The 12,311-nt window shown below is 45.8% G+C and overlaps 1 protein-coding gene across 2 annotated transcripts; it reads left to right on the forward strand.

Annotated features, from left to right (window-relative positions):
• Nucleotides 1-1,889: 1,889 nt before the first annotated feature.
• On the forward strand, nucleotides 1,890-8,144 carry LOC118089269 (uncharacterized). 2 transcript variants are annotated; one of them, XM_035123786.3, is made up of 3 exons: nucleotides 1,890-2,086; nucleotides 3,690-4,668; nucleotides 5,672-8,144. In XM_035123786.3, the coding sequence occupies exons 1-3, from the start codon at nucleotides 1,994-1,996 to the stop codon at nucleotides 5,845-5,847; spliced, it is 1,248 nt and encodes a 415-aa protein (XP_034979677.1). In that variant the 5' UTR covers nucleotides 1,890-1,993; the 3' UTR covers nucleotides 5,848-8,144. The 2 variants fall into 2 exon arrangements, with proteins under 2 accessions (XP_034979677.1, XP_034979678.1); XM_035123787.3 differs by having other exon boundaries at nucleotides 1,895-2,086; nucleotides 3,693-4,668.
• Nucleotides 8,145-12,311: the final 4,167 nt, after the last annotated feature.

A 12,311-nucleotide genomic window follows, 5' to 3' on the forward strand; every position in this document is an offset into this window, starting at 1 on the left:
GGTCTGATTATGATTTTGAGTTTCATTCACTATTGTGACATCTCACTTCTGCTGTCTTTTGGGAAGTGGGGCTAGGAATTTGCCCCGTTTGGTTTCTAAACTTGGAAGTCAGACCTTTCTCTTAAATTATTTCACTCAATTCTAATCATTATTTTTGTGGAGATACACATGAAACACATTGTGTGCCAAACATTATGTCTATCACCCTGGGTGTTTCTCCACTTACCTTCTTCCGTAGAGGGAAAATCGTGTCAGAACCAGAACTCATTTGTATAGATGCTATTTCCACAGCAAATTACTGAAGAGGAATGGCAGAACCGTATTTCTATAGACCCTAATATCCTTTTACAATGGGCATCTCTGAATTTCTGAATTGAGTCCAAGGGCAGTTATGGGATGCCTTTCTGTGAAGACTTTTAAGGAGGATTTCAGTCTGCTGTGAAACATTTTGATTGGGTATAGGTTGTTGAGGTACATGACTTTCAATATTCCTTCTAACTCTCTAATTAAGATAAACATGCCTGTTCAGCCACCTGATCTGCCTTTCTTACTTCATACCCTTTTAAAAATTTATGAACAATATTAATAGGATGTCCTCTTTAAAAAGTAAAACCAGGACACCTTATAGAAAGGAAGAAAACAATTTAAATTAGACATACAATGTAACAAAGTATAAAGCAGCATAACTTCATAAGACATAACTGTGGGCTTTAATGGGTGTTAGTGTACTGTAAGGTAAAGGTAAAGGGACCCCTGACCATTAGGTCCAGTCGTGACCGACTCTGGGGTTGCAGCACTCATCTCGCATTATTGGCCGAGGGAGCCGGTGTACAGCTTCCAGGTCATGTGGCCAGCATGACAAAGCCACTTCTGGCAAACCAGAGCAGAACATGGAAACGCCGTTTACCTTCCCTCTGTAGCGGTTCCTATTTATCTACTTGCATTTTTCCGTGCTTTCGAACTCCTAGGTTGGCAGGAACTGCTAGTTGGCAAGTGTACTGTATGTCACTGTATTTGGAACTTTAGCAGCAGCCCCAACTATGCCATTTTCAGCTGTGGACATGGGGGGGCATGTAAGATCTTCTTACAGCCCTTCATTGTAGCTGTTTTCTTCTCTGCTTCATGAGATGCTCAGAGGCAAAACACAATTCCCTGACATTGCTATTACAGTTAACTGGGCAACCATCACCAAGCACTTCTGTTATTTGCAATCATGCATGAAACGTGCAGAATGACTTCCAAGCTTCCATGCATAGGATCATGATACAAGTCATGTTCTGATAAGGCTGCAGCTTCCCCTGGATCCTGACTTTAGTTATAAGCTGTATCTCATATTTATCGACCACACACACCATCTCTCCTTCTAGGAAAAGCAGGGTATAGTATTTGATGTTCTCTCTCACTGCAGTTTTATCCTCGCATACAACAGCCCCTCCTGCGTGGTCTCTTTTAGCCATCCGCAGTTGGCCAGAGTGGGGATTTAAGCCTGCCTCTCCGCAAACCCAGGCGGACACTAACTAATCACTAGAGCACCGTGGATCTGCTCACTCCGAATCGATTTCCTACGAAGTGCCTACCGGAAGCACTCCGTGACAATTGCTCCAGAAAGACCACTTACTTAGTAGGTCTGCTTCTGGATCTAAAAAAAGTGGGAAGGTGCCACCTCCTTTGCTCCCTTCCTTTACCAAGAATTGGATTTTCTTGCTCATTTCCATTTGCTTGTTAACGAGCTTCGACTACAGCCGAGACCTTTGTAGTGGGCGTGGCCGTTCCCTTTGTAATAAATTCCAAATATGAGCCTCATGAATATGTAGTTCGCCTCGGCCAATCAGAGCGCACGGGAGCTCCCTCTCAGCTGTTTTACTACTGGAACGCAAGGAAACTTTTTTTTTTTTTGGCGCTTGCAGAAGTTCAGCGCTCGTTCAGTGCCTGGAGGGAGCTGCCGGACTCGGGGCAGTTTCCTAGCTCTTTCCCGCTCAAGCCACCGTGCAAGATGAGCGCAGCTGTGGAGGAAGCTGTCTTGCCGTCTATCTCCACCTTTGCCGGATTGGTGCCGCTGGAAGACCGGCAGCCCGACATGGTACAGGTGAGGGCGCACGGAACTGTTTGGGAAAGCGCCGGAGGGGCAAGGCGCAAGGAAGACCCTCCCGTCCTTTAAAACTAATATTAACGGAATGGCGCTCCGAGACTATTTGGAGGGGTTGCGGGGCAGGGGCCTTTGGCCCCCGGGACAGGTTTTCCGTTCTTAATCGTCCCCCCCCCGTTGCTTCCCCTGCCGCCGCCAGGATCCAGATGTGTATTTTGGCGTGGGGTGTTAGAAACTCTTCTAACCTGCCGGACTTTGCTGGGGAAGTTCCTGGTCTTTGCACGCGTAGGAGGATAAACTACCTTGGATCATATAAACATGACACAGGTCCAGATCGGCTGCGAGCAATACGATTTTTCAGCTATGTTAATTTAAAATTCTTGCCTGAGCTGTTTGGGGGCACCAACGTTATTGAGGTTTTCGTTTTTTAAAAAAACACACAAAAAACTTTCGAAATTATCTTAGGAATTCTGGAGCGGCACATGCCTTAAAACTCAGCTCACAGCTGTGAGGCTAAAATACCGCACTCAGCCTCTTGGAGGACGGGCAGGATACTAGAATGTATATAAGCGAGAGTTTTATCCTGGTCCAGGAGTACGTGCAGAGAGTAAGGGTGGAGTTCCTGATCGGGCTGAATTGATGCCCGAATTGTTCGGTAGCAAAGTTAGCCCCTCACAGTTGCTGGAATTCCTACCCGCTTTGTGTCCAGATCCTGCGCTGCGTTAGGCACCCCGAGGAGCAGTGGCGGAGCGTGCAAGCTCTGGTTGTTTAATAAAGAAACTTTGGGAGAGGGGCATTTTGAAGCCGTAATGGCTTGAAGCCCTACGAAAAAGGCTCTTGGGGGAAGCGATTTTGAGCAGAAAAGCGTGGTGGTTAAAGCTTTGCTTCCCCCCCCTAAAACCTCCCTTTTCTTCTTAAAGTCACGGCCCCCTTATACGCATTTGCGTGTAAAATGTATTTTTGTCCCCACGAGAATTTCTGGGCGATCTAACAATTTAAAGGCTAGCTAGAACGAAAAACACCTTGAGCATATTTTTGTGGGATGCGGGGATGAAGTTTTTTTGACGGCCGAGAAATTTAAACTTAACTCTCCGCGGGACGTTATGGTAAAGGACGGAGCGTACCAGTCATATTCCAGCGCGAGGGGCTTCTCGCTGAGCGGAACCAATCAAATATTGGGGCGGGGGCGGAGAGAGGGCGGGGCTAGTGGGGGTCAAGTCAATTAACTTCTCCATAATTAACTACATTCCAAGGGGAGATGGGTACATTTTGGAGAGATCAGGAAGCGATCCCGCCTCATTCCTGACTGGCGTAGGCTACTAGTAGGCTGTGTAGACGCAGGATCCGCTCCTCCGAGTCCGAACCATAGCGAGGGGACCGGGTGGGATCCAGTGGAGCCAAGCAGAGTGGTATTAATTCGAAGTGATTTGAGTGCCAGGCGCGCCCTGCCCTTAAACTCATCGGAGAGGGAAGGTGCGCGCAACCCGTTTTTCAGGTTAGGGGGTGCTATAAATAGTGTCTGGATTTGGCTCCCCAGTAGCATGTTTGCGCCTGGCACGTTAACTCTTTCCCCGCCATAACCTCGCTGCTCCTATCCACGCAGCAGCAGAGGATCCCCACCCACGTGGAGGGCGCCGCGACCATCAAGAGGGAAGCGGACGAGCTGGGCAACTTCGTCGACCTGGAGTTCATCCTGGCGCACACCACGAACGGGCAGCCCACCGGGGTGGTGGCGCCCCCGCACCCCAACCCCAATTACCCGTTGCCCGAGACTCCCGAGAGCTGCGGCTCCACCTACGACAGCGACAGCTCCAACTACCAGCAGCCCTCCAACAAGTTCGCCGCGTCCTACATGCCCAGCCCCGGCCACAGCTATATGGCCGAGCTCTTCACGCAGGATATGCAACAGCACCCGACAGCAGGGCCGGGTCCTTGCGAGCTGCAGCGGCGGGAATACACGGAGCTGCGCGCCCCTGGCTTGGCCCACGCTCACCCAGGCTTAGCTCGGGGCATATCCATGGAGCACCTGCGCGTCAAGCAGGAGCCGATGGACGGGCAGTCGTGCATGATGAGCGGCAGCCCGGATTGCCTGGGGCCCGCTCCTCTGGACCACAAGCCCCTCCTGATGCAGGCCATGATGCAGCAGCACCAGCAGCCGCCCCTCCAGCAGCACGCGCCCTCCGGCTTCCCCAACGAGCAGATGAGCCCCGCGGCCCAGTGCCAGGTGGCCGGCGACATGCATGCGCAGATGGGAGCCCCCCAGCATTACCCCCGGGGAGCCCACCTCTTTCCGCCCAACTTCGCAGGGCAGATGCAGCCCCAGTTCCGTGGACACTTCAGCGTCTTCCGGGAGTCCTTGAACGCGCACGCCCAGGGCCTGCACGGGCTGCTGGTCACGCCGCCCAATTCGCCCGTCTTGGATTACTATGCTCCGATGGGGCCCCCGGAGGAATGCAAGCCGAAGAGGGGCCGCAGGTCCTGGGCGCGTAAGCGCACGGCCACCCACAATTGCGAGTTCGCCGGCTGCGGCAAGACCTACACGAAGAGCTCACATCTCAAGGCGCACATGCGGACCCACACGGGTAAGGAGGGCGCAGGGCCCGGGCAGGAGGGCGCGGGGTTGGGAGTGGAGTTAAGGGTCGCTGGGGGTGGGGTGGGGATGCGGACCGCCTCGGGTAGGTGGATGTGGGGAAGCGGGCTCCCGGAGAAGGGCTCCCCAAGAGGAGGAGCGGGGCGGGGGAAGCGCGGAGATGTTTTGTCGTCGTCGTCCCCCCACTGTGGGCGCACAGGGTGTAGCAGTGTGGACAGTTGGACGCAGGGCAGACTCGCCGAGTGTGCGAAAACTGGCAGCAAACTCTGCCAGGCTGATCTTATATGACACTTGGGCGTGCTTTGGCCAATCATGTGGCCCTGTCTTCCCGGGAATGTGCGGTTTGTGTACAGGGGACGCTGCAGGAACAGAGCTTGGCAGGACAGCGCCAGTGCGCCTTGTTGCTTCATTGCGCGAATTAAATTGTTTCTGGAAAGGCGCATGCAGTACAATCCTGTCCATGTTGTTTGCCCGGAAGTTTGTTTGCAGAACTTTCCAGTTAAGACCGCTGACTAGGTTGAACTAATGCTAATTTGATGTAAAGCGGTTATGTAGGACATCGTTGGAGCCAGTTTTCACCAGGGATGTGAGATCAGTGGAGAGCACATTCCCTGGAATAGACTCACTTAGAACCAGGCAGAGGGCCTTCTCGGTGGTAGCGCCCGCCCTGTGGAACACCCTCCCATCAGATGTCAAAGAGAAAAACAGCTACCAGATTTTTAGAAGACATCTGAAGGCAGCCCTGTTTAGGGAGGCTTTTAATGTTTAATAAATTATTTTATTTCATTTTTCTGTTGGAAGCAGCCCAGAGTGGCTGGGGAAACCCAGCCAGATGGGCGGGGTATAAATAATAAATTATTATTACTATTATTATTATTATTACTTAATCTTTTATTTGGGCGAGTGTTTGCCCCAGGGTGTGTGGAGACAGGGCCATCTGCACTCCTTTTCACCAGGCTAGAAAGTTCACTTTCTCTCCTTTTCTGTTTTTCCAGGTGAGAAGCCTTATCACTGTAACTGGGAAGGCTGCGGCTGGAAATTTGCACGGTCAGATGAACTAACACGCCATTACCGCAAACACACTGGTGTCCGGCCCTTCCAGTGCCACCTATGTGACCGTGCCTTCTCCCGATCAGATCACCTGGCCCTGCACATGAAGAGGCATGTGTGAAGCATGGCCTGCTCCCTGGGGCACCTGGGTGGGATGTGGTAGGGATGAAGAAGAGGGGGATGGGACACGACAACGGGGCAGGGATGCAAAGAGACTCTGAACTCTATTTATGAAGGGATGGAATATTTTCTTATTGGAAGAGGTAAATTATGTATATATTAGTAAAACATTTTAATATTTAAAGAGGAAACCCAGTTGGTTCTTCCATGGCAATATGGAAAATGTTTGTGTATTTAAGAGTGAATAGTTACACAGATCTAACTGCAGCAGAGTATATGACAAATTGCACTGGAAATATTTGTGTGTGGGCACTATAATTGTGGCAGCATATCTCTGTCATTCCCATTCCAAATCTTCAGTGTGCACACAGCCATAGTACAAAGACTATGTCAATTGCCTCAAGTGAGTTTAACTTTTTAATGTTTTGCTCTGTACAATGGTCTTTATTTTTTATCTTGTAATGTAAAATGCTTGCTGTTGTCTAACTACATTTTTATAGTACGTATCCTTGAGGGAGAGAGGGACAAATTTAAACTTGCTGGCTCCTTTTGTTCAAAGGGATGGTGCCAAAAGGGACAGATCCAAAAAGGTTGGCTAGAACTAAGATACCCCAGTGAATTAAAACATCTGCATCTCATACCAAATTTTTTAAATCAAAGATAGGTATGGGGTGTGTGTGTTACCGCATGTTTTGCCAATGTATATAATGACCAGGGAAGGGACTAGGGGAAAGTCAACTTATTTCTAAAATGGTCACTTCTGGAACAGGCTGTAAAACCAAAATATAAACCCTGAACAAAAGGCAAAACTTATTCTGGAAGATTGCATGAGCAAGGACCAATGTAGTGCAGGACAATCCTTCTGATACTTATCTTAGAAGCAAGTCTCATTTGAGTTTAAGGGGACTAACAGCACAATCCATGCATTTAAAAAAAGCCCCATTGAGTTTAGCAAGTGTTCTAAGGTGGCCAAGCTGAAAATGAGGACAAGACTCCAGCATCTTTAATTAGTTGTATGCTTTAATAGTTGTAAGTTGTCACACAGGCTGAAATCTTCTACACAACTTTTATTAAGCAGAGGAATCCTGTCTTTTTTCCAGCCAGTAACCCCAAAGTATGCCTAGAGTTGCAATGTTAATTTGCCCCCCTCTTGTCCTGCTCAGGGATGCTGCTAAAATGCCTTAACATTCAAAGACACTTTTCCCTGCAAAATTGAGATGTTGCATATTTATAGGCGAAACCTTGAAAAAAAATTGCCGTATAAATGTGTACTACTTTGGTGCTGTCAACCAGCTAAATTTCTTGGGGATGTGATCTTTGCTTTCAAGGGAACAAGTCACACTGAATGCAGTGGGAGCCACTTTTAAATAAGTTTATATAGAATTGTGCTTTGGGCTGACTAACTGTACAATCCTATATGTTTACTGAAAAACAAATCCCACTTTTTTTTCAGCAGGGCTTACTCCCAGATAAGTGTGCATAGTATTGCAACCAAACTGTTTTAGCTTTTAACTGACAAGATGTCCATACATCTGCTTAGTTGCAATACCTCAAGGTGCTTTGTGAGAATGTAACATGATTTTCAACCTCTTGTCTTCGTAAATGGGAAAGAAAGCCATCTTTGCTTGCTTCTTAAACAAATGTGTAAGGCAAGGAATGCTCCAAGACTCTTGTATATTTATGAATTTAACTAGTGACATTTTTGTAAAAGTACAACTGAAAACTATGGTCTTGTTCTTGCAATCATTTGTCCTGAACTGCCTATTCCTTTGCTCAAAGCAATGATGCTGCTTGGATCATGAAAGCAATCTCTTCTACAAGGCTAGTGATTTGGTTGATTAACTGATAACCTTCTAAAATCTGTTTTGGTGTCTCCTCCCAAAGGATGATCATGAAGCCAGGTACTGTTGCAGCTGCAATCCCACTCCTACAACTGCCATGGCAGCTTTTTTACTTTCGTTTTTTGTAAAGGGCAATTTTGTCCATTTCTGCTATACTTGAAACTTTCTTTCTGAAGAGAAAAGGACCCTCTCAATATGTAGCTCCTGCAAACAAGTTGTAATTCTTTTTAAAAATGCTGTAAATGGATTGTTTTTGTTGTTTTTTTATAGGTGGGGTAAATGACCTCAGCCCTGGTATGTGCACTGCACCTGTCTGTATTATATTGTTAATTTTGTGTGTGTGTTTGGCTTGGGCCCATCAAGCAATCTACCGTGCAAAATGTTAGTTTTCTCTATATGCATACCTTTTAAAGATTATTGATCTGATGCAGACAAATAATAAAAAATCTGAACTAAAGTAGTTTATTTCTAACTTAACTGCAAAAAAGTGGCCAGGACAGCACCTGAGATGGTGAGGTAGACATCTATTAAAATAGGAAACTGGTCTTTGTTTCACAAGTTAGGTTTAAAAACAAGAGTGGGGGACCTGTGGCCCTCCAGAAGTGGTTGCACTGCAACTCTTGTCATTCCCAATCCCTTCTGGCTGATAGGAGTTGGGAATTCAGTAACACTTGGACTAACGAAACCTGCAGATGTGCCAGTTTGTTTCCTCCCCATTTTGCTTGGGTGGCTAACACAGATGGAAATTCAGGTATGAAGTGGCCAGGTGCAAAGAGGGATAGGGTTCCTATGCCATTAATAGTTGTGTGGAAGTAAGTGGTGTTTATGTACCTGCTAAAATCCCCCCTTTTACACACTTGTTAAAGGTGCAAACAGGAGTCCCATCATTGTTTGCAGCTGGCCACCCTACTCAGGAACCAGGATTGTGTTTGCAGCTGTATTAAAAGGTAGCAAGGACTTCTGAGTCTCTATGATGCCAGGTGGCTAGAGGACAGGTTCCTCCACAAATTCTATCGAGGCTGGGCATGGCCCATCCCTCTGGCTCAGCTGAGCTCCCCCACTGGATCTACAGGTAGTTTCACTCCTTGCTAGGCACGAAGGCTTCCTCTTTAAATTAATAAGGGTGACTAAGTTCTGGCAGGTCCCAAGCCCAACAAGCAGGTCTTTCTCCCTCCCTCCCACAGGCACTCATACTCATTTTAAGGGCTGGGCTTGTGCAAACTTGATGTGGAGCTATTAGCACAGGCAAAATGACTGTCCCAAACAAGATGGGTTTCATGAGCTGTGGCTGGAACTGGAGGCTACATCTGAACAGAGGAATTTGTAGGGATGATGGACTGTGGCCATGCACTCAGTCATGCTGGTGGAGGGAGCTTTTCTGTTGTAGATTACTTAGCTAGGTGCAGAATGGGAGGGTGTACATAGTGATCTGTCCTGAGAACTTTTCAGACTTGTAAGGGGTTTCAAATGAAGGACAGATATCCTGTGGGGGAATATTCTAGGGTAGCTGGTTGGTAGAGAGATCTGAAGAAAGCATGCAGTTAGTTGTGTGCATCTTACCAGAAAGGATAACTTTTACTCCTTTGCTGTAACAGAGGGAGCTAGATTCTGCTCATGCTGACAGTGTAAATCTTATTTCGCTCTGCTGGAAGCATTTGAACTAGTTGTGACTCACTAAATCTAGTGCTGACATGATTTTGGATTTGGTTAATCGCTAGCACATAACCTGATTTCAAACTAGCTAGTTTGGTATGCAGATTGCTGGTTTTATACTTGTGTGTTGTTAAACTAATTTGGTCCCTTGTGTGAAGCTTGGCAGCCTCTGCTTGAATTTTGAAATAAAAACTGGCAAAAAAGACAAGTCACGGAATATATAATAAGAAAAATTAGAACCCAGCAGTGACAAATCCCTGAAACGAGATGTAATTAAGTGGAAAATACTGAACTTAAACCAAACACCACTCAAAGAATATAATGGGTATAAACCTCTCAAAAGACTCAAAAGTTCATAATAACTAAATAGAAGCTAGGAAAAGCTATCAGAAATTAAAAACACAAATGAGCAGTCGGGGATAATTTCCCCAAGATAAAGTTAACGTTACTTAAACAGAAGGTTAGCTAACCTAAAAGCTTTAAATTACTGAGTATCATTGTTCCTGAAAAAATTAAATGCAAAGCTGCAAAAGCTCCCCCAGTAAAGCTGTTACTACAACATTGTTCAGACTGCTAATGAGTGTTCCTGGTTCCTGGTTTATATACTAAATAGAGCTCCTTTACTTAAAGGGCTATGACCATTTTTTATCCCAAGGCGTGTCCAAAGACACTTTAACTGTAACAAACTTACTTCATATTGGTTCCAAAAGGAACAGTCATTGTTTGTAAACACGGGAAAATGTTTTCCCGTGTTTACAAACAATGACTGTTCCTTTTACTTCATAATAATAGATATTATTCTCCTTTTATTATAATTTCCTTCGGTAGAAGTCTTTTGGAACCAATATGAAGTAAGTTTGTTACAGTTAAAGTGTCTTTATATTCTTTGAGTGGTGTTTGGTTTAAGTTCAGTATTTTTCACTTAATTACATCTCGTTTCAGGGATTTGTCATGGCTGGGTTCTAATTTTTGAATTTTGAAATATGCTTGTCTGGCTGGATAAATGGAAGAAGATCTTGGCCTCAAATTAGATTTTCTAATAGATCCAGATTTGTGTGTGTGATACTTCTCCAAGGAGTGTCTTTGTTTACAGACCAGAGAAAGATGTGTGGGATAAGCTGAATACCTGATTAATCAGGCAAGTGTATGTATGTGTGTGATTTGTGAAAGAGAGAGAGCACCACTGCTCTTGATATAGTTAAGCTTCTTGGTTCCTACAAACATCCTGTAACACTGGAAGAGCTGGATTCAGAGTTTACCTCCCCTGCTCTCAGCAAATATCTGCAGCCTGCAATGCAGGAATCTCATCTAAAGCATCCATGACAGATGACCATCCAATCTCTGCTTAAACGCCTCTAATGAAGGAGAGTCTACATCAACCTCCGGATGGAGACCACTCCAATGTCTAACAGCTCTTACTGTCGGAAAGTTCTTCCCGATGTTTAGTCAAAATACCCTTCTATGTAACTTTAAGCTATTGGTTCGAGTCCTACCTTCCAGAGCAGGAGAAAACAAGCTTGCTCCATCTTCCATGTGACAGCCCTTCAGATGCTTGAAGATGGCTATCATATTTTCCAGGATACATTCCTATCTCCTTCAGCCACTCCTCACAAGGCTTGGTTTCCAGACCCTTGATCATCTTGGTTGCTCTCCTCTGCACATGTTTGCAGCTTGTCAAAATCCTTCTGAAATTGTGCCCAGAATTGGGCCCTGTATTCTATGTGTGGTCTGACCAAGGCAGAATAGAATGGAACTATTACATCCCTTGATCTGGACACTATAGTTATGTTGATGCAGCCTAGAATATCATTAGCTTTTTGTTTTGTTTTGTTTTGTTTCTGCATCACATTGTTAAGCTAGTGGTCTACTAAGACCCCTAGATCCTTTTCACATGTACTACTGGCTAGCCAAGTGTTCCCCATCTTATAATTTGTGGAGCTGGTTCTTCCTGCCTAAGTGTAGAACCTTACATTTGTCCCTGTTGAAATTCTTTTTGTTAGTTTTGGTTCAGTTCTCCCATCTGTTAAGGCAATCTTGAATCCTGATTCTGTCTTTAGCGGCATTGACTACCCCTCCCAGTTTGGTGTCAACTGCAGATTTGATAAGCATCCCTTGAATACATTCATCTAAGTCATTTATAAAGATGTTGAACAATAACAGGCCCAGGACAACCTTGTGACACCCCACTTGTCACTCCCCCCCCCAGGATGATGAGGAACCATTGCTGAGCACTGTTTGGATTTGGTCAGTCAACCAGCTACAAATCCACCTAACAATTACCTTGTTTAATCCACATTTACCAGCTTCTGCACAAGAATATCATGGGGGACTTTGTCAAAAGCCTTACTGAAATCAAGATACACTATGTCTACACTACAGCATTCCCCTGATCCACTAGCTTATAACTCTCAGAAAGAAAGAAAGAAATGAGATTCATCTGGCACAGGGGTGTAGTCAGGATTTTTGTTGGGGGAAGCAAGCCTTTTCGTAGGGGAGCGGGGAAGAACCTTTCCTATGCATTTTTTATTGATTTGGGGGGAGGGCAGCTGCCCCTCCCTGCCCCGTGGGGCTTGACTATGCCCATGATCTGGCATGACTTGTTTTTGAGAAACCCACATTGGGTCTTTATAATCACAGCATCCTTTTCTAAGTGCGCACAGACCAACTGTTGAATTAACTGTTCTAGGACCTTTCCTGGTATCAGTGTCAAGCTTACTGGTCGGTAGTTACCTGAGCTTTCTCCCCCCACCGCCTTTTGAAGATGAGGACAACAACTTTCCACGGCATTGTTACTTAGATCTTTGGTATTGCTCTGTTCATATATTTTGCAAGAGGGAATAAAGCATTTGTTCCCATAGTGTTGATAGATTACCGTACTAGAGAGAAGGTGGTATACCAAACAAAACTGAAAATGAGTGGGATACAAATATTTACTGTTTTGAGCAAGATGTTCAGGTGAAAACTCCCTAAG

The sequence above is a fragment of the Zootoca vivipara genome, chromosome 7 (assembly GCF_965207765.1).
Source record: "Zootoca vivipara chromosome 7, rZooViv2.hap1.1, whole genome shotgun sequence".
In the NCBI taxonomy this organism is placed as follows: Eukaryota; Metazoa; Chordata; class Lepidosauria; order Squamata; family Lacertidae; genus Zootoca; species Zootoca vivipara.

Coding starts and splice junctions, on each gene's coding strand:
- LOC118089269 (XM_035123786.3), top strand. CDS start 1,994: ATGAGCGCAGCTGTGGAGGAAGCTGTCTTGCCGTCTATCTCCACCTTT. Junction 2,087..3,689: donor GGCAGCCCGACATGGTACAG/GTGAGGGCGCAC, acceptor CTATCCACGCAG/CAGCAGAGGATCCCCACCCA. Junction 4,669..5,671: donor GCACATGCGGACCCACACGG/GTAAGGAGGGCG, acceptor CTGTTTTTCCAG/GTGAGAAGCCTTATCACTGT.